Below are 24844 nucleotides of genomic sequence, written 5' to 3' on the forward strand. Positions count from 1 at the left end.
GGCGAGGCGTAATATGAGCTAACATCCGTTTAGAAGCGGGGACGCATTTGGCATGTTGACGCCAAATATTGCATCCTATCAGGATAATTGGCCTCAGCTTCGCCCACTGCCTCTCACAGACGACGAGCTGGATCCCACCGGCAAGGACCTTGATCCCCTGGCGGCAGAGGATACCGCATGGCACGGTAACAACACGAGCTACATCCCCGGTCTGCTGCGTCTCAGCGACATATTCTGGGTCTGGCACGAGGCTCAAACTATCCCGGCAGCCATGCTTGGCGGGGCCGAGGCCGCTTTGGCGCGGTACTTGGCCCAAGTGCAGCAGGTGATCGACTCCTTACCACCGGAGCTCCGATGGCGCGGCGGGCTGTCAAGGCCGGCGCATGTCACCGAGGGACACGATGCTCAAGTAGTCAACATCTTCATCACGTCTTTGCATATAAGGTCCAACTTGCTGGAGAAATTCGGATCGACGTCCGGCAGTCACGAGGAGCATCAGAGGATCGTGGATGATCTGCTCGAGATACTGTATCATCTTCCCCAGGCCGTGTTCGACGCCAACGGGAGTAGTTTGGTGCCCAAGATTCGTGATATAGGGGCTTCGTACTTGGAGCAGGCTCAGAAGATCCAGGGAATGGGAGATGATGTCAAGGAGAAGATGGAGCGTTTGTCACGTAGGCTGCACGATCTTGACTGCTGGCCAGGCCATCCGACTGGGTATTAGCCACGACAACACGAAGATACGAGTCCAGACAAGCATCATGATTATCTTGATTCGCACACACACGGTGCTCGCTTTCGCAAAGTCGCCCAGCAGAACATGGCATAATGCAGACTAAATGAGCCGATAGCCGCGCATTCGTCCTCCTCTCGAACCACATTTCACAGCAGTGGGGAATGCCATGTGGCTCGGCTCTAAGCTGGAGACATGGTGGTTTTGTAGTTTCTGCGAAGTATTTGCGGCGCCAACCACATCAGGAAAAGGACGGTGGGTTCGACGTCGGGAGGCGGCTGTCGATCAGACCACGCGGACAGCCATGGCCAAAGGTGCCGGAGGCACTCGAGCCCTGCTTCCGATGATCTTGGCCGACAACGCAGATATGCGGAGACCTCGTTCGGACGTGGGGTTGTGAACCCGCCAGTTTTGGGGAAATTTAGAGTCAGCTCCGAAGTTTGTTCGAAGACGCACTTTGGTGTTCTCGGCGTCGGCGAAACATGCCCATTGCATTTATCATCTTCTTCTAGTCACGATAGCTTAAAACTGTGCGTCTCTTCTTGACTTTCAGACCTCGTAACAAGACAACATCTCTTCCCTTCTCTTGCTTTTTCTCCCAATCTCTCACGCCTCTCCTGTCATCTCTTGTATTGTATGCCATCTACAACATCATGACGGCCTTCGAAGATACACCCGTTATCCGGGCCCCAAGCCTGTCCTCCGACAAGCTTCCTCACTTGCGCCGCTCTGAGAACGGCAATACAAATCTCATTGTCAACGGCAAACCCTTCCTCATGCTCGCTGGCGAGCTTGGAAACTCTGCGCTCAGTTCGGCCCGCTACATGTCAGAGGTATGGCCCGCCATGAGGGCGCAGTCTATCAACACCCTCCTTGGCTCTGTGACGTGGGAAGACATCGAGCCTCGCGAGGGCCACTTCGACTTCTCCGAGCTTGATCGGGTCCTAGCTGGCGCCCGTGAGCACAACATGCACCTCGTCTTGCTATGGTTCGGTACCTACAAGAACGGTATCTCCACGTATGCACCGTCATGGGTCAAGCGCGATGTTAAGCGTTTCCCCCGTGTTCAGGTTCTTCAGGCTGGCGGCGTGAAGAAGACGATCGAAATGGTGTCGCCCTTCAGCGAAGAGGCTTGTGCGGCGGACTGCCGCGCCTTTTCAGAGCTCATGCGTCACCTTGCCCAGGTCGACGCTGAGCACAACACAGTCCTCATGGTCCAGGTTGAGAACGAGACGGGTCTCCTGGGCGATTCGCGCGACCGTTCGCATCGCGCAAACGCGGCTTTCGAGAAGCCTGTCCCGGAGTCGCTGCTGAAGCACCTCTCGACCGTTGATACCCATCCGACCTTCAAGGCCCGTTACAGCAATATTCCCTCATCGGGAGATCACTCGTGGTCCTCTGTTTTTGGCGCGGGCAACAACGCCAACGAAGCCTTCATGGCCCACCATATCTCCACCTACGTCGGTCGCGTCGCCGCCGCCGGCAAGCAGCACTACAACATCCCTTTCTACACAAACTGCTGGCTCAACTTCGACGACCCCTCTGAGCTGGACACGCGGGACTTTCCCATCGTCGTCGGTGGAGGTGCCGCGCCGGGAGACTACCCGTCCGGCGGGCCTTGCCCCCACGTCCTCGACATCTGGCGCCACAACACCCCAGCGCTCGATTTCCTGGCGCCGGACCTCTACTTCCACCACTACGAGTCCGTGTGCAAGGACTACACGCAGCAGGGCAACCCGCTTTTCATCCCCGAGCAGCGCCGCGACGCCAACGGCGCGCGCAGGTCCTGGCTCGCGTTTGCGACCTACGGCGCCCTCGGCACCGGCCCGTTCGGCATCGACACGGGCGCCGAGGCATTCGGCCGCGAGTACAAGCTTCTGGCGCAGACGCAGGAGCACCTCCTCGCCGCGGGGCCGGCCGACCGCTTCGGCTTCTTCTTCGACGAAGAGCCGTCGCCCGGCAGCACGGAGCGGTGGACCAAGGTCATTGGCGATTTTGAGGTCATCGTAGAGCGGTGCTTTGTCTTCGGTAAGCAGAGCTCCGGCGCCGGCATGGTTATTCACAAGGGCAAAGGCAAGTTCCTCGCCGTCGGACGAGGCTTCCACGTCTACTTCAAGAGCGTGAGGCCCGAGGCGACGTTCACCGGCATCCTGCGTGCCGAGGAGAAGGAGGTCACAGAGACGGGCGAGCTGAGGACACTGAGAGTGTTCAATGGTGATGAGACAAGGAGCGGGGAATTCCTCATGATGCCGAATGACGACCCTGACTATGGCGGTTTCCCTATCGCGGTGACGATTCCTGCGCGGACGTGCATTGCCGAGCTGGAAGCTTACTGGATTGCCGAGGCTGAAGAAGACAGGTAAAGAGCATGCCAAAAGTATCGATAGTTTTAAAGAGTTATATGCACAGCGGCCTCTTTTTTCAGAACACTGCCTCACATTAGCTCGCAATATTTCACGGAATGCAATCTGGCTCTGAAAGATCTCCATTACGCGCTCCACACCAACATCCGCAGAAGTCCTGGCAGCCATGCCTCACGCCCTCCCAGGGAGCGGATGCTCATCGGCAGGCACGAACACGTTGTCGGAAATGAGCTGAGCAATTGGCTCGTACCGCCATCGACTCACGTATGCCGGCGTCAGGTTGTCGCCCCCGTTGCTCGTAGCATACGCTCCCACGAGGGTTCCTATCATGCTTGATTAGCACAAGAGCCTGTTGTGTGAGACATGACGCACCCATGAACTGCCCCGAACCACCACTCATGAACCACGCGCTGACACTGCCGAGAACGATCTTGTCGCTCTCCTTGCCGTCCGACTCTACGGATGCAGCGTTGAACACGTAGTGCGTCTCGTTGACTGCTGAAATCTGCAGCCTGACCGGCTTACCCAGCCAGGCGCACGGGACCTTGTGGAGCGCCGGCTCTGGCTCCGAGGCGAGTGGCTCTCCTTCGTACCCCTCTTTGCCGGAAAGTTCATGCTTGAAACGGAGATACATGGCAAGACGACCATCGGGTGCTTTGAGGCGGACGTATCCCAGATCAACATGCTGGAACTGCGTCAAAAAGAGCGTAACGCCCGCTTCTTCGTTCTCTTCACTAGGGTGAAAAGTTAGGTCAACACTAAAGTTGAAGATGGTATGAGACTGCTTTCGCGCAATGAAAGTCAGGGGGTGAATGCCGGCGTTGGGGTCCCCGATGAGTTCAGGAGGTACAGCGGAGTCAAGAGAGTACTTTGTTGGCGTGAGTCGTAGCATGTTGGCATGATCTTCGGGAGAAACAGTGAATCGCTCGGTTCTGTTTTGCTGAATTCGCCAGTGGATGAGGTTTCTCGGGATGGAAGACCCGGGCGCAAAGTCATACTCGTCACCGTCCGACAACCAGGGCCCTTCGCCAGCTACATCGAGGTTCTTCGGTGGTAGAGGCCCCGACATGCGACCGCGGACCGGTGCGAGGACTGGCCATTCGCCTTCATCCCATGTCATCGGATACAAATGAGACTCTCGGCCCATGGGGTAAATCTGCCACTCGGGACCCGAGCGACAGGCCAAAGCGACACCCCACCAATTTCCTTCGACGTCTTGGAAGAAGTCGGCATGCCCAACGCATTGAATGTATTCGTCTGTGTTCTTGTTGGTTAAGATGGGATTGTTTTCATAACCCTCAAACGGTCCCTCAGGGCCTTTTCCGCGGGCAATGGTGACAGTGTGATTAGTCTCAGTACCACCCTCCGAGACGAGTAGGTAGTACCATCCATCCTTCTTATAGATGTGTGGCCCTTCTGGGTTACGACCACCGGTGCCGCTCCAAAGGCGAATAGGCTCGCTCGTCTCGCCAGTGACCATATTAAACCTGGATTGCACAATTCTATCGCCTGCTGACATGGACACGTACAGCGTCCCATTGTCTATGAAGAAGTCAGGGTCGATGGAGTTGGTAGGGTTGTCCATCCAGATCGGGTCGGTCCATGAATCAGTATCAAAAGGGTCGGCTGTCGAGACGACGAATATCTGCTGGAACCAGGTGTTGAACAGAATGTAAGGTGAAATGATATAGAGCCGACCTTCATGGTAACGCAAAGTCGGGGCCCAAATGCCCTGATGTTGAATCGAGCCGTCGGTAAGAAGCTCGGGCAACTGCGTTTCGCGAATCAAAGCATGGCTGACAAGCTTCCAGTTGATCAGGTCCTTGCTTGCATAAATTGGAATGCCGGGGAATGTCAGAAACGACGAAAAGGCGCAGAAGTGTGTATTGTCGAGTTCTGGGACGAATGTACAGGTAGGATCCGTGTGCCAGCCAGGAAAGACCGGATTATAAAATGTGGTGTTTTCAACAGCCATTGTGGCTCTGAGTGTCGTCAGGACCACGAGGCCAATGAATTGGAGGCGCATTTTGCAACTCATTCAAGAGACTGGGGTCTTATCACCTCTCACCTTGCATCCAGGGCTTGCCACGGACTATTTGAGAAGATCGTTGCAGCAAGCTCTGTTTTATACTTGAGGCCAACAATGGGCTCGCACAACGGAATTGGAGATTTTGAGCCGCTGTTCCCGCCAATTGCACTTCACACTTGCCAGTACGATCGGCACAATCCAGATGCCGGGCGGGCTTCGGAAAGCAACTCGCGAAGGTCTTTGCGTCACGCTGCGTCTTGGTCTGGCGAACTGGTCGACGGACTTGGGTGTCCGTAACGTTGCTGCATTTGAGAGGTCAGGATGTCAATGGGAGCCGAATCATTGACTTGAATACCAGACGAACACTAGAGTTTTGCAATAGTCCGAAACCTTCGGGGCGGAGTTTCTCGGTATGTCGCACTGTAAGGTTGGTCCGCCCGAACATATTACCCCGGATACTGAGGTGAGGTCCTCGTCCTCCAAAAGCGGTCGAATTGGAAGACTCCAAAGCCGATGAACTCCACCCATCCTCATTGTCAGATGCTTGCTGGTCAACGATGACCCCTCACGAACGAACGAGGGGCCCTGGCCAAGGCTCCGCGGCTAAAGAAGAGATCGCCCGAAGCAAGAGCCTAACAGCTTATCGACAGAGGTGTCATGCCTGAGAGGGCGCCAGACCTGTGAGGACTTGCAGGTCGTCCTCGTATTTCGTACCTGCGGAGGAACTAAAAACTGTTGTACGAGGCGTTGGCCAACTGAGTGACCGAGGCCGTCACATGGCTATATCTGCCTCACACAGACTTCAGAGGAGGACTGGGGCAAAGTGGGAGTAAAGTGACAGGAAGGCTTTGCTTCTGAATTGGGTTTACCCAGTTTCAATCATCGTACCAGTGACGAGGTAAAAGTGAGGGGGAACAAAAGAGAATATTCCTCAAGACCCCTTGAGTATTTCATCTCAAGCGGTGCTGCTCGAACTTGGTAGCACAAAATGCACATCGCTGGCAGGACAGGATAATGAAATGGATGGAAACAAACAGCAGGAGCAGGTCGCGGGAAGACTGGTCGAGAACAGAGTGGGGCTCGGTGAAGCTATGCCTTTGGGGTCGGTGAGCACTCAGCGATAAGAATGCTCGGAGACGGATTATCTTTCTGCCGGCCTTATCATGCATGAAATTTTGACAGCGGCATTGTTCGACAGCTACTTGCATCGCGAAGCTGTACCTTCTAGCTTTGTACATCCCGTCGCTTCACCAATACATCCATAATCATCCTTCCCACCTCATCACCGTTTCCCACTCCTCAAATATGCTCTCCATCAGAACCGCCGCGCGCTCTGCGCCCCGCGCCCTCGGCCGCCTGGCCAGGCAAACCCCCGTCGCCCGCCCCAACACCCTCTTCAAGACTTCCTCCCCCCTGAGCGCCGCGCTCCGCACACAACGCGCCTCCGCCTTTTCCACAACCGTCTTCCGCCGTGCCGCCGAGTCGGATGAGGAGCTCGCGGCAAAGCTCGAGAGCGAGCTTCAGTTTGAGGAGGAGGTCAAGCAGAACGAGCAGCTGCCCGCCAGCGTCAAGGACTTCCTTGACAACAGCCCCTTTGAGCTGCACGACACCCCCGGCAAGGAGGACGTCAAGCTGACGCGCACTTTTGGTGACGAGAAGTACGTGTGCTCACAGACGCATCTCGTCGACACGTTCAAAGAGACTAACCAATGCCAGGATCACCATCACCTTCTCCATCGCCGACCTCGCCAACTACGATCCCGACATGTACGAGCAGGACCGCGCCCTCGAGGATGAGGACGACATCGACGCCTCGGACATCCAGAACGCCAACAAGCAGGCCAACGTGCCCGCCACGGGTGGCGCCCGCTCGGCGCAGGCCGAGGAGGATCTCGAGGTCGAGGAGGAGGAGGACCTCGACGACGACGCCGCGCCCCCGACGCGCCTGTCCATCGTCGTCGAGAAGCCCGGCCGCTCCCCCGGCGCCCTCAACATCGACGCCGTCGACCAGGACGGCTCCATCATTGTCGAGAACATGTTCTACTACGAGGACGCCGCCCTCGCCACGCCCACCACCCCCGAGGGCGCCCAGAAGAAGGCCGACGTCTACCCCGGCCCTCCCTTCGGCAGCCTCGACGAGGACCTGCAGATCCTGATGGAGCGCTACCTCGAGGAGCGCGGCGTCACCCAGGCGCTGGCCGTCTTCGCGCCCGACTACGTCGACGTCAAGGAGCAGAAGGAGTACGTGCGCTGGCTCAGCAACGTCAAGGGCTTCATCAGCGCTTGATCTGGCACTTCCGGCGAAGCGAGGCGAACAAAAACAGAAGTTAGAAAATGTACGATGGCGGATAATGCGGGGGGGAGGGACGCAAGTGTATGATTGACGGAACTCATCTTTGAGGATTCTCACGGATGTCTTAACAAGCCTTTTCCACTCATTGTTGTACCATAGACCAGGACCTAATGTCCAACGACGGCTTGTCCGTAGCGAGAATACCAGACAATTCTCTGTACCCGCCATGCAGAACGGTGTCTAGATTGCTCCCTGTCATGGGAAGCAGCGACTCAGGACTGCCTCATCAGTGATATCATACTAAATAAAAGTCCAGCAGCTATACACGCGATACATGGTGATCGGTCGGCTGGCTAGAGTTCATCAATCGTCATTCATCATGCGTTCGCGGCCCCAGTTACTCAGGTTGGTCTGGCTGGACATCGCAACAGTTCCCGCTCGAAGCGTCACGAAGGTTCGCAAACGCGAGCTTCGAGTCCTACCTTCTCACTCGAGAACACCAATGACCTCGGTGGATGGTATCAACAGTGATAGGGATCCTGTGAATCAACATCGACCACCATGAAATCGCTCCCCGTTTCAGAACGACGTATAATCCGTCTCGAAGCTCCGGGCTGTCACGCTTCAAAGCGCTCCCAGCTTCCACAGCTTGCACATCAGTTCTAAATTGCCTCATATCAGGATCATCGATTGGCAGCCCAGATGCATAATTGGGCCGGTAAGGCAGGGCATTGCAACCCAGGAGTAACAATATACACCAAACGCCTGGGCGTGTCTTCTCATCCCCCGATCCCCTTCCCACACACAGCCTCACGTGTCCAGCGAAGAAGAAGAAAAAGCAGAACCATCGATGGAAACACAATGCCAATGTGGTAGTACCCCGTGTGCAAAGGGGTGGGGGGGCCTCTCCCCAAATCGCCATCTACTCAAAACGAGAGACAATAATCAGAACCTCAGCAATGCAACCAACTACACCATCGTTCCCCCGCCCAAACTTTCCCCTTCTATCCCAAGCCCTGAAGAATCAACAAATCGTGACATCCGCACTCGAATGAGACTGGCACCCCGCGCGACTTGATCGTCCAAATGAGCATCCCTCCCTGATAAATAAAAAAAGAGAGGGCAGAAAACGAAAGGCCGTGAGCTTATAACCAACCCTCTCGTCCGCTCTCACTCGTCCCCGCTAACCCCTACATGCATCAAACCCAAACACGCTGGAACAGATTCACTCTCGCTTCAGGCGGCGGCCGGAGTGGCGGCCGGAGCGGCGCCGACGACATCGTCAATGTTCCACTCAGCCTGCTGCGCCCGCTTCAGCACCTCCCTGCCCTTGTCCGTGAGCACTGGCTGGCCCCCGTTGCCCGTGACCTGCTGGAAGAAGACGGGCTGCCAGGTTGTGCCGGCAGCCTCGCGCTCGCGCGCCTTCTCGCGCTGCCTCTCCTCGAGCTCCTGCTTGACCTGCGTCGCCTTGCCAAACTGCTTGGCGTGGATGGCCTCGGTGACGCCGCCCCAGAGCGAGAGCGACTCGTACTCTTGCTGCCTGTCGGCAGGGGGCACGACTTTGGGGGCCACATTAAGTGGGAGGAGGTCGATGATGGTGAAGCGCGCCTCGGGTGGGTGGGAGTCCTGCGGTTACACGTTGGGTTAGACGTCTGCTCTGGTAGGAAGAAAAGAGTTTGACAGGGAATAGCACATACGATAGGCTTGGGTCCGAGGGTGAACTCAATCTTTTCCCTCCACGGCCCGCCGAGACGCGCCACAATGTCCGCTTCTGGCACATCCTTGATTGTCGTCTTGTTGTCATTCTCCGGGTCGTAGCGGAAGATGATGCCCTCGACACGGTTCGTCGACCTGCCGAGCCAGCCCGCCTCGATGTAGTGCAGGATGGTCTTGAGCTTCGTCTTGGGGCAGGTGATGTAGGCCATCTCGCTGACGCTGACGCTCAGCGTGCCTCGCAGGATGCCGCCGAGCGAGGCGGCCGGGTGGGTGAGCTGGTACGTCTCGTTGCCGCGCTTCTCAATGTCGATGAAGATGCCGAGATTGTGCTCGCCGGGCAGGACGCGGACGCTGGTGCCGGTGAACTTGGCGGAGATCTGATCAAAGCCGCGCGCGGAGAGACCGCGGTCTGGGCAGATGACGGCGTATGCACTGACGGGTGGGTGGTGGGACGTCTGCTCGGTCAGGTACGAGATGCGGACGGGGCGGCCGTCGGGGGTAGCCAGGCCGTGTTTTGGAACGGTCAGCGAGAGGGAATTTGTAGAGGCATTCTTGTCAGCCTTGACAGAGCGGATGCTCGAGGCGCTGCTGACGTTGCCGCTCGTGGGACCCTTGAGGGCGGTTGTATTGATCTTGGGCGCATTGTCCTCGGTTTCCCAGTTGCACTGCGGGGCAGTCAAGTCAGTACGCTGGCGACGAGACGTGGCTCGGGCTGGCACGATTTCGGCATGATCAACGTACGCGGAAGAACTCGCCGAGGCACGAGTTGTAGGGCTTGCAGGGCCTACCCTTGACGTATTTGAGGTCTTTGGTGAACCAGAAGCGGCATACCTCAAGCATGCGGTCGAGTGGCTCGTCGGCGGTGCCGATGGCGACGAAGGCGTTGGGTGCATCGAGGTAGGTCCAGTACTCGAGGTTCGGGGTCGGCTCGAGAAGCTGAGAGGGCAGCGAAAAGCGAACGGCAGCAAGGTCTGCGACGCCCATGAACCTGCAAGCCGAAAAGAGGTCAGCGCCGTGTTGCGATGTTGCGCTATCGCGATGCGATCTTGGAGTGTCATGAAGACGGGCACAAAGAGCCCCGTTGAGGAGAGGGCCAGGGATGGTACCCCTCATCCGCACGTCTCGCAGCACCTAGGCTCGGCGCCAGGACGGAAAAAGAAAGGGCGACTTACTTCCTCAGGATGCCGATAAACGTCTTCAGCTTGGAGGTGTCGCTTGGAGGCTCCTCGGGGGCGTCCACGACGGCGGTTGGCGGCGCTGCTGAAGCCATGACGATGTCGGAGGCGGGGCTGAGCTTGCTCGCTGGGCAGTGTGATGTAGGTATGGTAAGGTACTTGGGTCGTCGTCAAGAGTAGGTGGCAAGGGTAGAGGCTGGTAGAGAGTGCGTACGTTGGCGGCTGGCTCGCGGGAAGCGGACGGTGCTGCAACAAAGGAGGGGCAAGGCTATCTCGCGAGAGTTTCGGACAGGATTTGGGTTTTTCTGTTTCTGCCGCACGGCTGGGTGCGTCCGAGGCCGATGTTTGATGTTCAAGTGTCCGTGTTCGAGGGCAAAGTTTGGGATAGGGCGGTGGGAGAGACGAACCCCCGAGGCTGCTGCAGGCTGCGGGCCGCGGGCTGTGGGCCAGATGATGATGATGCTGCGGCAGCTCCCACTGCTGGTTCTTCAGGGCGCCGTGCGCTGTGGTGCGCGCTGGGACAACTACCTAGCCTGGGGCCTGGGGCCTTGGGCGGAGCCTGGGGCCTTGGGCCGGGCCTTGGGAGGGGGCAGCGTGGGCCAGGCTCTGGGAAACTGCTGAATGGTGACGTGAGGGCGCCACTTTTTTATTTTTTGACGGGCCGGCCGGTGGGGGACTTCGCCGCTGATAAGGTCCCCCAACTCTTTTGGATAAGCCGTTTGTTTCGTCACCGACTTCTTCCTTTTGCTGGGAGCGATGATGGAGGCATGAGCAGATCGTGCGAAGCCTTCACTTTGCTACGTCGTTTACCATGCGATGCTTCGAGCCCAAAGGAATATCTATGAGAGGGATGTCCGACCTCCTTCCTGATATCCAAATACACACACCGCGTCACTCACCTCGGCATCTGGGACCCCTCAACTGAGAACTCGTTGCTTCACCCATCTCTCCCACGAACCAATCATCCCGCCCACATGTGCCATACACCTGCGTCGACATGTCCGACTTGAGCCTTGCCGCAGGCGCTAACTCTTGCGTCCCCCTTTCCGTCAGAAACCTGTCAGCTGCACTGCGTTCGCTCGTTCTGGACCCAGCGCGTTTCCTGCAAGCCACCATCGCTGGCCTTTCGTGGCACAACGTGCCTCTCTGCTTCTGTGTCTCCCTGTCTCTCTGCCTCAGGTGTGCGCAACACTCTTGTAAACCGTGCCAGGCACTGACTGACCGACATGCTGAACATGGCCAGATGACAAGGCGCCATGACAGCCTGGCGATCGGACTTGTGACCCTCATGACTCCTATGTCGACATGCTTCCACCATGAGCGTCATCAATGTGAACGTTACAAATGCCGTTGTGTACGGCTGCTGTTCTGTTATTCGGGATAAACCTAGCCGAAGCCGACGAGGCAAGCCCCCTGGCAGGCAAGCATCAAAGCTGTCATGGTGTTGATCCATCCCTCAAATCGCACAAGGTACACCTCCAAAGTATCACAACTTTTGATACCTTTTTCCAAAGTACACTCCTTTCCAGAGGTACCTTCGTCGATACTTCATCTGGAAATAGAAACATGGGAGCCAGCATCATCCACTACCCTCGCATGGATATGTAATCGTCCCGCCCAGCGAGTGACCCCCTGAGCCAACTTTTCCATCTAGACAAACGCCAGTCGACGTCAGAATAGGCCCCCAAAACAAAAAGTACTCAGGGGAATAGAGCAGAAATCCGCATAAGCTTTTTTTCCCCTTCCCAATATTCGATAGCTTGTGGTGGGTAAAATGGCACCTTACCACCCGTCAAAGCTCGTATTGCCTCAGGGTCCACGAGCATCTTGGTCGATCACTTCCTACAACAGCACCGTCCTTGTTCAGGGTCCTGAGGCTGTGCAAGCCATCTCACCAGCTATGTCGCACCGAGCGAACCACGACTGTGTCCGGCCGGGTCCCCCCTCCGCGATCAGGGTCTTCGGGGCTTGAGCCACCTACCGCACCGCGCCGAAGCGTCACGCCTACCCACCCAACCACCCCCTTCTGTACGTCTGCCGCTCTGTGAACTGTGAACTGGGACGTCAGAGGAGGAGGGTCCCCCCTTGCCCCGGCACCGGTGCACCGCCCGACGCCGGGCTGCCGCCACTTTGCTTCGGTGGCGAACAACCTCCCGGGATCGAGGGCCGTAGTCACGGTGGTTTGTCGCCTCCCTTCCTGAGGAGAGACGAAAACGTCCACCCACAAGAGCCGTGGCGTGCTCGGCAGGCCTCCTGCCCACCTGACCACCGTCGATGACTCCCCTCGACCCAAGCATCCGGCTCCCGAGTAAGTCATTTGCATGAAGATGCTGTCTAGCCTCGTGTCATCGAGTCCAAGGGGGTCGGCCAGCAGCCACCCAAAAAGTCCCAACCCATCAGGACTGCAACAATGACCCTCCTCGAGAGCAACACCAGCAACGACACGAAGTCCCCCTCGCTTAGTACGCAGACCCAGGACCCAGAACTCAGGCTTTCGAACCCATGATCTCCTCCGGCATCACCTCCCATCCAGAGCAAAGATCGCCGCTTCTCCATGCTCGCGTGTGTTTGTCGATAGTCAGGCACAGCCGACCCGAGACACTTCTTGATTTACCGGGAAATCTACCCTCCCCCCCCTGGAGATAGGGGTAGAATGGACAAGAGGCAACGGGAGGGGTCCCCCTTTTCTTCGGTCCCCACCATCCGAACCACCGAAACCTTCTGTCGAAGCGAAGGGGACCAGAAAAAATTCTGCGGCACGTCCGGCGGCGGCGGCGGCGCGCCGAGAGGGGTCGGAGAGGCCACGGACCCCCCGTCAGGATGACTTCATGATCGCCGTTGCGGCTGCTCTCTTCGGCGAGCTTGGCCGCCAATAATTGAGTATAGCCGCGTGGACAGGCCCCCCCCCCTTCGTTCTTCTTTCCCCTAACGCCAGTATCGACTCACAATCCCGGTATGCGATCTTCCCAAGAAGATGCACGGTAAGGGTGCTGTTGTTGTTCCCCTGAAAAAAGAGGGGAGCCACAGAATACTTCCATTCATTCCATCGTACTCTTGTCGGCCGCGTGGTCAGCCAGAGGGGGACCTATGTTATCATGATTTTGAACCCCCCTCCGCTACATGCAGACCCCAGAACGAACCAACCCGGCTCGAGTCTTCGCGGTGGGCACACGATTGACAGGGCTACACATGCCCGCCCACACTTCTGTCTCCGGGTGAGAAGGCTCGCGGAGGCGGCACTTTGCATCACCAACAGACTGGGGGTATCTCGAGTCATGATCCCATCGATAGCACAGCATGGTAAAGGGATAGTTGTTCCAATAGAACCAATTCACCAGCTTGTGATTTGCGGCTCGGTCTCCGCTGAGGCGCAGACCTCAGCATATACTGACGCCATTGTGACCTGCACGCGGCTCCTGATTGTGTATTTTTTTTCTCGAATGGGCCAGCACTCACGTCCCATTCATCGTGGGGTATGGGAGGCATGCGGTAGCTCAATGGTGCCCTGTCGGCCGCTGAGTTGAGTTTGATGGCCCGCGCCTCAATCATGCTGCTTTTGCCTCTCTCAGATATCCTCCGCACGCCATCCTCATTCATGCAAGGGACCTACGAGTCATTCGCCGCATCATCGTATCTGACATGGCAGACAATGCCAGGCGCGTGCACTTCTCTTTGCGATGCCAGCCCATATGCCGTGAAGAGGGGGATGTCGACATCGAGATGGCGGTCCCGGTTGAACATCCCTGGTAGCTGGGAGAATGGGGCGTTGCCTGTGTTGGCCTGTGGCGGCGGTACTGCCCCAAAGCAGGCTGGTGCGCGGCGCCTCGACCGAACACGTACCCTGAATCACACTTTGACAGGCAAAAATATGGCTTACCCAACGGCTTACTGGAACCGTCAGCCATCAAATCGACCGCTCCTTACCACTGATCGCTCTGGCTCTCTTCAAGGGGAGGGACCCTGGCGCTTGAGCGCGACCGTTGGCACCAATAAAGCGTCCAGAACCAGTTAGCATCCCGATAGGGTTGCCGCGGGCAAGGCGGGGAATACCACCTCAGCAATCCTACCAGCACCCCCCGTAGCCACATCTTGCGCCTGTCTTTGTGCGATACAAGTCGATATGGACAAGCTTTCGAATCGCCTGCTCGCCTCAAGCTCGAAGCCATGCGACGCAACACGGGGCGGCGTAGCTACCGATGGGCCGATTCCACCCCAGTGGCTGTCCACGGAAGTGAACTTCTTGACCGCCAGAAGCGGCTCGACGAGGAGCCTTGAGTGCCTCGGGAGCCAACAGACTGCGTACTAGATGGTCGGCTTGTACCTGCCTTCGTGGGCACAGACGTGACATCGTGTGCTCACCTCCGCCAGAAATTCTTGGCGCCCATGGAGCCCCCATCACGCGTCGCTGCATGCCGAGCCTGACCTGGCCTCGTCGAGGAATTGCGGCGCCGACATCACGCCATGTTCCTCCACCGCCCAGGGCTCTCTGTTGGGCGAAAGGACGCCCGAGGAGGTCACCACAGGTTTGGCCGAGCGGCCGCTGTTGTGCAGATGGTTGATGTGCCTAGGCAGCCAGGCAGCTTGTGCAAATGGCGTGCGTGGGAGTGACAACAAGATACCCCGAAAGTGACGTTGTCGACGCTAAGGGAGGCATTCAGAGACCCCTCCTACAGAAAAACAACCCACATGACCCTTATGGATGGGCTCTGTTTCAGAGAAGAGTTGACACTAGAGCTGGCGATTGGTTGACGGCACAAGATCTCTCGCCTGGGTAAGCGTATGTTTCAAGGTGGTGAGTTGATGTCCTTCCTGAAGACATGGCAGCCATTGTTTCCCTTTCTGTGCCATACGGTATGGCCACGAGGCGAAACCGGTGCTTCATCGTGCACCATTATGACATGGTGTTAGTCTTGTAAGGATGTGGCTCGAGGGCCAAGGGTTTAGCTATCCCACCCCGAGACGCAGGGTACCTACCTACCTACCATACCTGATCCGAGTAGGAGCTTACGTAGATAGGTAGTCACATGGAGGGAGAGGAAAGACCCAGACCCAAGTGTGTCGCGCGCGAGGCTCGACCCGCCTGCCCCGCGCTGGCGCGCTTGGTTGAGTCACGAGATTGCTACCTGCAGTAACTCCTGTTGGGGTTAGCAGACACGCTGACGGATTTTGCATTGTGCCATCATGAGCACCCATCAGAACGGCATCCTTTCACAAGCGGCCGTGGGTTGAGAGGCCCAAGGTTTGCGGTGGAGATCTTTAGCTCCAAGCCATCTATCTCCCCTGGCCCGTGCCCACAACGACCCTTGTCTTTGTCGTGAAGGTATCCCAGGGCTTGCTTGCGATGGCCTATGACGTCATACCGTGACACTGGGTTCAAGGCTCAGTGAAGGTCGGAAAAGCTGCGTGGGAATGTGCTTCAGGATGCATACGCGGGACGCGGAAGGCGGCTGTGGGTCATGGTCAAGCCTCGACGTTGCAGTGACCGACCTCCTCTCTCCAGGTTCTGGATCGGAGGACCATCTGGCTCAAGGGGTTCGTCTTGTGGCCATGTCCGTGCTCGAGCGTTGTGTCTCATCTCGGATTGCGACTCTAATCTTCGGTAGCGAGCCTGTGAGCGTCGCAAGCTCAGAAGTCCCAACACACCCCATTCCCAAAGGGCAGATGCCGGTATCGCTATGCCTGTCTTAACTTGGGCGGTATTGATGAAATCTAGGGTCGGATATGGCAGCCGTTTACGAGCCATTAACGCGATGGGTGGGAATAGTGTGCGCTCGATATTGCTCCCCAAGGGCACGATGGCTGACTCGCACCTGACCATGTGCCGCGCCGGCTCAAGGTTCCTTTGACACACGTGAAAATGGACAAGTGAGGATAGAGCAGCGGCTGTTCCCTTACGTGTCTGTGCTGAAGAGATTGCACCACGTTTTAGAGTAAGCCAGATAATGACGTCAAGTCGCTACTGAGCTCAGTCCGTGATGAGTCGGTCGCGGAGGAGGGCTCCGAAAGATAAGGATTGGAGATTTAAGGGGGGTTCAAGCGGTGTCGCCGAGTGTTGAACACAAGATGATCGTTCAACCCTCGCTCGCCCTGTTGTTACATCGTGAGTCGCGTTCGTAGATCGAGGGGCCGGGCGACGCAACATGATCGCGATTTGATGATAAAAATAAAGCTGATGATGATCTGTGGTTGAGCCTGTGGTTGAGCCGAACACTTTGCACAAAGTAGGCCAACACAATGGTGATCTCGGGGTGCCCTAGGGTGGTTCGCCCCCCCGTTCCTTGGCAAGTTGTCGCTAAGCCACTGCTCGAGCGAACGACAAGCCGCCAGCCGAATAGAAGGGTCGTTCTAGAGCACACGATTCCACAGGCAGGTCAGCGAAAGGCAGAAGCACGCCAACAGCTCCAACGCCACGTGCATCGAGACGACTAGCGCTGGGAGATTGAAGAGGAGCAAAGCCGGCGAAACGGCGCGTGAGCTAGAGGGAATTCAAGGCTGGCGTGCCTCGACAGCTGCTCCTTCATTTCCTCCACCAATTTCGTGTGGAAGCAGTCAACTGGTAGCTTGGGCTTACCGCCGGAAGCCTGTGGCCGAGCTGATGCGGCAGGCTCTGGGCACGGGCATCATGTTCCTCAAACACACATTGATCTTCCTCGTCTGATCGTGATTCTCGCGGGTAATAGCATGCAAATGGTACAGTTAACCTCGACACCAAGCCAGCTGGTGGCTAACCATAATGAGATGGATACCTGGTGGAAACTCGTGATCCATTCACAACTCTAGCAGCCAGGGCGTTAGGTCGCAGATGCGACCAAAGTGCGAGGTGAGGATATCGTCGTTTGATGGACCAGCAGTAAAATATGGCGCATTACCCTCTCCTGTCATGGGGTTGGGCATTTGGAGTTTGCCATCAATAACTTGTGCACAGCCACACGGGCATGGCCGCCCTGCGTAGGAGGCTTGTGAAGATCAACGTCCCTGAATTTAGTTTGTCCTCATTGTGGTCACCATGTGCAATGCTGTTTGGCCATGTTGTGTGCTCGTCCGTATCCAGTTGTTGGCTTCCGAAACGGGTGCTTGGGGTCCTGCCATGTTGGGAAACTGCAGAGGAGCGGCTAGGACAGGGCGATTGAACATCGAGGCACCTCGGGGAGTAAGGGTCGTGGCAGCGAGGGAAGAGACATCTGTCGCACGCCAGATTGAGAGTCCCTGCCTCGGGGTAAACTCCGAAAGGTCAAAAGACAACATCACTTTGTGTAGTTGGAATGGGAAAAAAAGCAAAGCGTCCTTTGCTGTCATTGCCGAAAGCCACGAGTCGGGCCAGAGGACAAGTGCTAGCCTCCACAGGGGCTGTGGTGCATCTCTCCGTCCTTGATAGCCGATGACGAGCCCAAGTTCCGATGGAGAGGTGAACGTTCGTGTGCTCAGTGTCAGGATGGGGCCTGTTCGAACATGTGGAATACCCGGCTCAATGGGACAGGAATGGGTGTCGCGCGAGGTCTCGACAGCGCGCTGGCGAGGGGTAGCCTGCCTCTCGTCGTTTTCCCTTTGATCTCCATCTCCGCGTCCATCTCCATCGACTGCAGGCCCTGTTGCGTTGGTTTACCGCCTCAGACGACGAGGGCCTCGAGTGTGTCGGTTGATTTGCCATCATTGATCCGTCTGTTGCCGTGCCGCACCGCGGTAGGGTGGGGGGGGGGGGGGGGGGGGGGCTCGAGACCTGACGTGTACGAAGTCTTGGTAAGATTGGGGAGACCGCCGACGACAGTCTGGACCAGACAGGCACAAAGGCGCAACGACAGACTGAAGGGCTTTGGTGAGCCAGTGGACCGACCTACCGAGTCTTGAGCCCCGTGGTGGAACAGTGGGTTGGTGGGCAGCAAGCATCGCAGACAGTGCAGCTTGTGCTTAAGTCCATCGACTTGCCAATTCAGCATCCTGGGGCCTTGCTGCTTCACGCCCACGGTGTGAGTGTAAACACAGCGCCCCCGAGAAGGGGGGGTTCTCGCAGCTCATTTTGTGGCGAGGGTACTGTACTAACAATTTCCGTGGTTGGATTGCAAGGGGCTGGTGGGGTGGCTTGCCCAGCGCGCGCTCTGCTCATGAGGGGTGGGGAGGGGGGTCTATGCAGGAAGGGGTACATGTACCTGCCTGACTGTATGGGAGTTCCTACCCCCGCTCACTTGCCTCAAGGCTTCCTCCTGCCTGCACTTCGTCGGTCGCGTCTGCCCTTACTTGTTCGGCCAGCCAGCAAACAAGTGATGGATGGGCAGGTGCCTAGGTAAGGTAGGTTGGCAACCAGGCAGATACCTCGGTGCGTGATTGTGAAAATGGGCGGGGGGGGGGGGAGGGAGCGTTTTGGTTAGGCCCTTCTCAGTCGGCACAGGGGATGCGCTACAAGTGAGCAAGCCCGACCCGAATCGTTGTGACCCCCCGGGGTCCAAGGTACAAGTACAAGTGGGCTTCCATTTGTGCCCTTTTCCCCTTCCAGGCTCCACCGTCCCTTCTCTGTCCGCTCATCCTTTCTTCGTCGGGAATCGATGCCACCTAGACCCTCCTCTTTCAACGTCGACAGTACAAGCCCAAGTAGCCTTCTCAGTAGAGGTACAAGGACGCGAAGAACCTGGGTCCAAAGTACAGACCCAACGACGAGTACTTGCTTGGCGAAGGCCTCCTGCGACGGGCAAATACCTATTCGACAACGTGAAAGACAGGACGACGGCACAACAGGACGAACCGCCGATCCGACCTGCCAGCCTGCCTCGTGGGGTACATTACCGCAGCCATCCTTCAACCCTCGACCACCAATCTGGCCAGCTGCCGATTGCCTTTCTGTCTCGTCAGATACACGACAACGCCGTCTCGTCCGTCTTGCTCTCTCAGCCTCTTAATTATCATCAGGGCAGACCGTATACGTCTCCCCTCAAGCCCAGACGAAGCACAGGCCCTCGCCCGCCATTTTCTGTTCACTTGGGTCTTCATCTTCCACTAATCTGACCCCGAACCCCCCGAGAGAAGCGCCCACCCCCCCCGGAGAGCACGACAAGTACGCCAACCCGGTCTTCTCCACCACAAGAGGCAGCGCCAGAGCCACCAGAGGTCCCACACCATCCTCTCTGTCCTTCTTCATAATAATACACGCTCCCACCCGAGCCACCCCTCGCCAACAGCCTCTTCCCGCTCTACATAACTGTCTCTTCTTACTCTTACACTCCCCACATCTTCTGCCCTCGCGGACAATCTCCTGTCACTTTGACAGCTACTCTTCGACCGTACTGCGCATCGTACTCGTCGCACCCCGACGTCTCGTCCATTCGTTTGCTCACCGCGACACGCCCTCTCATACCGTATTGAGCATCACCAGCCTAACCCCCCTCCCCCCACACTCGAGCTACGCTCCTTCAAGAAAGAAAGAAGCCCAGCCAGAACTTAGGCGTCGCAAGCTACCGCAACACACGCACGACGGCTCTCTTTCAGCTCCCATTTTCTCGCCCACAGAATTTGGACAGGCGAGGGAAATCGAATCGGCTCCCGCAAGGCCCATTCTTGGACTCTAATTTTGCGCTCGAAACCGAAATCGCTGTCACCGGACAGCACAGCCACTCGCTCTGATGTTTCGCCAAAGGTACAAGGACCCTTCGCGCTGCCAGTGCCACCCACGCAAAACGCATCGCATCGCATCACCCACGCATGCGTGGGCGCACGCGACTTGCTGCATCTCGCGCAAGGCAATATTTATACTCGTTCCCGCAATCAACTTAACTGACACTTTGCGCTTTCTACCAGGACGAGCACCCAGAAGCCTGGGGACGAGTTTCTGGCCAATTTCAGACAGCAGTTTCCCGAAGCTGCGGTCGGCGCATCGTCTGCGCAAGCCCAACCCGCCCATACAACAACCACTGACAATACCGCTGTTGCCGCCCCAGCGCTTGAGAGGTACCTGCCCACAACACCCTGATGCTCAGGGGCACCGCGCCCTCTTTGTTGATCTTGACCACCTTCTAATGCAGCCATAGTGCCCACCATGAAGCTTTCCGCGACCAAGATCCCACGCCGAGAGCACAGCATGAGCCCTGGCGGTTCACGCCATCCCTGTTAGATCCTAACTCGTTCTCCTTCTCCAGCTTCGCCAATGCGCCGCCCGGATACTACACCCCTACCCCCGGCGGTACCAACACCATCTATCATCCCCAGGCCGGAGACCTGCACACGCCTACCATGGGTCTCGGTATGGGCCTGGGAACACCGCTGTCAATGCCGACGTCCGAGGGTGCATCCATGCCCCCATCCTCTACCATGATGGAGATGGCGGGCTTTCAGGCCTTGCAGCCTCACCAGTTTCACCATTTCAACCCCTTCATCCAGGCTCCTCCGCCTCAGCAACAATCCTTTGCGCCGTCGACGTTTGTGCATCAGGACACCGGTTACGAGACGATGGACCATGACGGCTCGCCAATGGATTCGGATCCGTCAGACGAACGTATGGTTTCCTTGGACGGCACATTACACCATGGGTCTCCGTTGGTCGGTTTCCAGCCCCAGCAGCATCCGCAACAGCGACAATTTACCGGCATGTCAATGGCCGTCCCTCTGCCGGCCTCGGCAGAGAAGTTTCGGTTCCACGCGACTCTGAACGCTCCGACCGCCATGATCAAACATGCAGACGAGATTCCAGTGACGTATCTCAACAAAGGCCAGGCCTATTCACTCTCCATCGTTGATACCAATGCGGCGCTTCCTCTTCTTCCCGGCACGAGATATCGGACATTTGTGCGCATTTCTTTCGAAGACGAGCAACAACGACTGAAACCCGGCGTTTGTTGGAGCTTGTGGAAAGAGGGGAGGGGCACGAACGAAGCTCATCAGCGTGGAGGGAAATTGCAGGCCGTTGAGTATGTCGAGACAAAAGATGCTGCACACGAAGGCGATGACAGGCGACCCCGCATCGAGCTGGATACCTCTTCATTCGACGGCTTCTCGGTCATATGGACACCCGGAGCGAATGGCGGGCCTGAATGCAATATTGCCGTTCGATTCAACTTCCTGTCGACCGACTTTAGCCACTCCAAGGGCGTCAAGGGCATACCCGTGAGACTCTGCGCCAAGACCGACCTATTACCCGCCGACTCTGCACAGCCTGCACCCGATGCGACACCTGAGATATGCTTCTGCAAGGTCAAACTGTTCCGAGACCATGGTGCCGAGCGCAAGCTTTCCAACGACGTGGCTCATGTCAAGAAGACTATCGACAAGCTGAAGCAGCAAATCGCTCAAGCAGAGAGCGGATTGAAGGACTTTGGGAAGCGAAAGCGGTCTTCGGCAGTACACATCAAGTCCACAGGATCAGAAAGGCCCGGTAAAGTCCAAAAGCATAAGCGAACCTGGTCCATGTCTTCGGCGAGTTCGGCAGGTGGCGGTGGAGGACGTCCTCCCGTTGAAGAGGAACTCCACTTTAAACTGCAGTCGCTACAGGATATGTTCACCAGCACTCGACCTGTCAGTGTCCTCTATCTTCGCGGCGAGGACCTCGATGACCCGGATGCGCACCCCGTCTCGCTACCTCAAGATTCTGCTGATCTCACCAAGGTGGAATCGAGAGACAGTGCTCAGTGGCAGATGCGTAGCGGACGCAGCTCCGTTGCGGGCTCATCGATGGTCTCGCCCTCGCCAAGTTCCCTCTCACTCGCATCTCAAGCTTCGGCGGTACCCAACCGACAGTGGTCGGGCTTCGACAGCGAGGGCACGGGCAGCGGGTCTCGCCAGGACAGCAACCAGCCAACAAGGGTCGCTAAGACAGACGACACAGGTGGCCTGAGCGGCTGGATCGAGGCTCTCGGTGTCGATCCTTCTTACAGACCGCCGCCGGAACGCGTCACCAAGCCCGTCGCTTGCTTCTACGTCGCGCAGAAGAAACCTACCGGCACTGAACGACGCGAACTTCACAAGGCCATCTACCTCGGCCAACGCACGCTCAAAGATTTCAATTTCCGAGTAGCCTCAAAATGGAACCTACAACCCTCAAGAGTCCTACGAACAATCCACGTCCTGCAACAAGGACTCGAGGTTGAAATCGATGACGATGTGATCCAGGAACTCAAAGAGGGCCAAGACATGACCCTGGAGGTTGTCGAAATTGGCCCAGAGGCTGCAGTCCAGGTTAAGCGTGAATGGGAAATGGCTGTCGACCAGAACGACAACGATACAGCAGCCTCGTCAACCCCACCTCAGGGCGGATATGAACTTCGACTATCATTCTGATGCAATACGACAAGCGAGGCTTTCCCTTTCTACCTACAGCAAATTAAGCACAGCGCGAGGTCCGCAACGGACCTCGTTCATGCCCCGTTCCTTATACCGCCATGTGGACTTTCCCGGCTGCAGATACACGTAATACCTACTTGCACATAGGTCGGTGGGACACGATTGATCACGGCGTTGCTCCCCATTTCATTCTTCTTTTCCCAAGATACCAAGTCCCGCCAGGGGCATTTATTCTTCTTTTCTAAGCGTCCTACGGGACTTTTTTCCTCGGAGTCGATACACTAGACGGACAACCATACTGCGGCTTTCTTTTTCCACCTTGATTATGGTTGGATAAGCACGGATGTCAGCTTATCAGAGCGTGAGCACAAGGCGATGGATGAGATGAGAGGACCTGGCAGAGACCTGGAAGTCGTGGACGGACATCTGATGCTAACTTTGCTGAGCTGCTGGGCAACATCAGGCGGTTCGGCGGCCGTCATATCCCTTGTTGTCACGAGCCTCTTGCATTTTTTGATTCCGATTTTTGGACACAATTATTTCATGTTTTCGTTCCTTTTGTATTACGAAGCAATCCGATATTCGATTTCTCGCTGAACATGATGGGAAACTGGGCGGAGACTCACTGGCAGACACGGCGGGGGCGTGGCCAACTGGTTGTCCGGTACATTTTCACGTTTGTATCTTTGGCATTAGGGGCAGTATACCCAGAAAGAGCGCGAGAGAACAAAAATGAGGTTTATTGAGTCGAAAAAGGATGCGCCTCCCCAGCAATGTGTGACTACGTGCATCAAACGGTCCGGGCCAGTGCTACGTGGTCCGTGATGGCGTCCTTTCCTCCGCACCAGCACGGGGCATCTTCTACTTAGATACCTTACCTCGAAATGCAGTGTGGGAAGGGGCGGGGGTATGTCTGGTTCGTGGCGCATTTCTCGACGAACGTTTGATGGAGAGTACAGTAAAGCGAGAGAGATTTGGCCGCTTCCTCCCATGGCTAATCTCGCGTGGGACGCACTGTTGCCAGGGTGCTTCACGATCGTGATTCGCTCCCGCAGGAGATATGTCCTGGCCTTACAGATAAATCCGGCATCAACATCTCCTTCACCCCCCTCTTCGCTTCAACGGCACGCGAAATCGGCGCAACCCCCCTTGTAGAGTCCGTTAGGCTGGGTTCGCACTTGCAACGTCGCGGGCAGAAATTTACCTCAGTCATTTCGTCGTCTAGGCCGTCGTTTTTCGGGGGGGCTAGGCCGGGGGGTGGTGGTTGGATGTTGTGTTTCTGCATGTGGAGGATGTTTCCGTGAGACCGGCTCGGCGGGTAGGGTAGAGAGGGGGGGTGCAGTTTTGGGGGAGGAGATTTGGGGCCTCGGAGGGCTAGGTAGGGGGCGGCTAGGTACAGCTAAGGTAGGGAAGGGTAGGTACCGTTGTCAGGTTGCATTCTAGATTCAAATGTGGCGCGCGCAACGTCTTTGTCTCACTTGCCACGCTACGAAGAAGGCCTGGGTCTGAGGGGGGGGGGGGGGGGGTCCCTCGGGTGCTTGTCTCCATGCTTCCTTCCTCTGCGGTCCGTCTCTTGTCTGTCTTTCTCTGAAGCGCACTGGCTAAATCAGTTTTCTGTGGGCTGAGGGAGGATTGCAATGGGATGGTTTACGGGATGACCGGACCTTGGCGACGAGATGCAGCCGGCGCTTGGGGAGGCAAGGGGAGTGAGCATGCTTGCGCCGAGGGATTGTTGATGTCAGTGACTGGTTGTCATGGTGGGGGCGGCTAAGCCACACTAGCTGTGGCGAGTGCTTGCGCGTCTGGCCAACAGCGCTACCATCTAGCTCGCTGTAGGATTGGAGATTGGCGCTATTCCCCTGAAATCAAGAGGTACTTTCGGCCATGTATTCGGCTCTAGCGAAGGTACGAAGCAATGGTCTTGGGATCTCGACCCCCGTGGGGACGCGCAAGCCACATATGTGGCTCAAAGATGTGGTCGGTTGGTCCCCTTCAGCCGAAGATGATTGGCGCCACATCTTTGACTAGCAAGTGTGGCTGATGACATCGGGAGCAAAATTCCAACGTCAGTCAGGCACCTGTGTAGATCACCAGGTAGGTCGGTTGTCTGCATGCTGTCGTCAAACTCACTGTTCGCGCACAAGAGGGAACGACGATCCCTATGCACAATTCGAGACTTGTCTAGCAATCACGACTTGGGCGGCCTCCCGATCGCCCTAAACATCATGTCGGTGATCATCGCTTGCTGCTTCGCAAAGAGACCGACCGAGACTGCCG

General features: G+C 56.9%; 5 protein-coding genes across 5 annotated transcripts; 3 read left to right on the forward strand and 2 right to left on the reverse strand.

Moving 5' to 3' along the window:
* Positions 1-119: 119 nt before the first annotated feature.
* D7B24_008737 (uncharacterized protein) lies at positions 120-3096 on the forward strand (the record flags this gene model as incomplete). The annotated part of the gene is made up of 2 exons (XM_028642822.1): positions 120-674; positions 1403-3096. Coding segments are annotated over 2 exons (2249 nt in total), but the record flags the coding sequence as incomplete, so codon positions are not given.
* Positions 3097-3267: 171 nt separating this feature from the next.
* Positions 3268-5071, reverse strand: D7B24_008738 (uncharacterized protein; the record flags this gene model as incomplete). Its single annotated transcript, XM_028642823.1, has 2 exons — positions 3268-3419; positions 3469-5071. The coding sequence occupies 2 exons, from the start codon at positions 5069-5071 to the stop codon at positions 3268-3270; spliced, it is 1755 nt and encodes a 584-aa protein (XP_028493466.1).
* Positions 5072-6430: 1359 nt separating this feature from the next.
* MAM33 (Mitochondrial acidic protein mam33) lies at positions 6431-7412 on the forward strand (the record flags this gene model as incomplete). The annotated part of the gene is made up of 2 exons (XM_028642824.1): positions 6431-6783; positions 6842-7412. The coding sequence occupies 2 exons, from the start codon at positions 6431-6433 to the stop codon at positions 7410-7412; spliced, it is 924 nt and encodes a 307-aa protein (XP_028493467.1).
* Positions 7413-8654: 1242 nt separating this feature from the next.
* Positions 8655-11122, reverse strand: D7B24_008740 (uncharacterized protein; the record flags this gene model as incomplete). The annotated part of the gene is made up of 5 exons (XM_028642825.1): positions 8655-9044; positions 9116-9799; positions 9876-10122; positions 10307-10467; positions 11120-11122. 5 exons carry the CDS (start codon positions 11120-11122, stop codon positions 8655-8657), a joined length of 1485 nt encoding a protein of 494 aa, XP_028493468.1.
* An 8795-nt stretch (positions 11123-19917) lies between these two features.
* D7B24_008741 (uncharacterized protein) lies at positions 19918-22564 on the forward strand (the record flags this gene model as incomplete). The annotated part of the gene is made up of 3 exons (XM_028642826.1): positions 19918-19931; positions 20093-20242; positions 20317-22564. The coding sequence occupies 3 exons, from the start codon at positions 19918-19920 to the stop codon at positions 22562-22564; spliced, it is 2412 nt and encodes an 803-aa protein (XP_028493469.1).
* Between the last annotated feature and the right edge of the window lie 2280 nt (positions 22565-24844).

Source organism: Verticillium nonalfalfae (genome assembly GCF_003724135.2).
Source record: "Verticillium nonalfalfae strain VnAa140/NRRL 66861 chromosome Unknown scaffold_80, whole genome shotgun sequence".
In the NCBI taxonomy this organism is placed as follows: domain Eukaryota; kingdom Fungi; phylum Ascomycota; class Sordariomycetes; order Glomerellales; family Plectosphaerellaceae; genus Verticillium; species Verticillium nonalfalfae.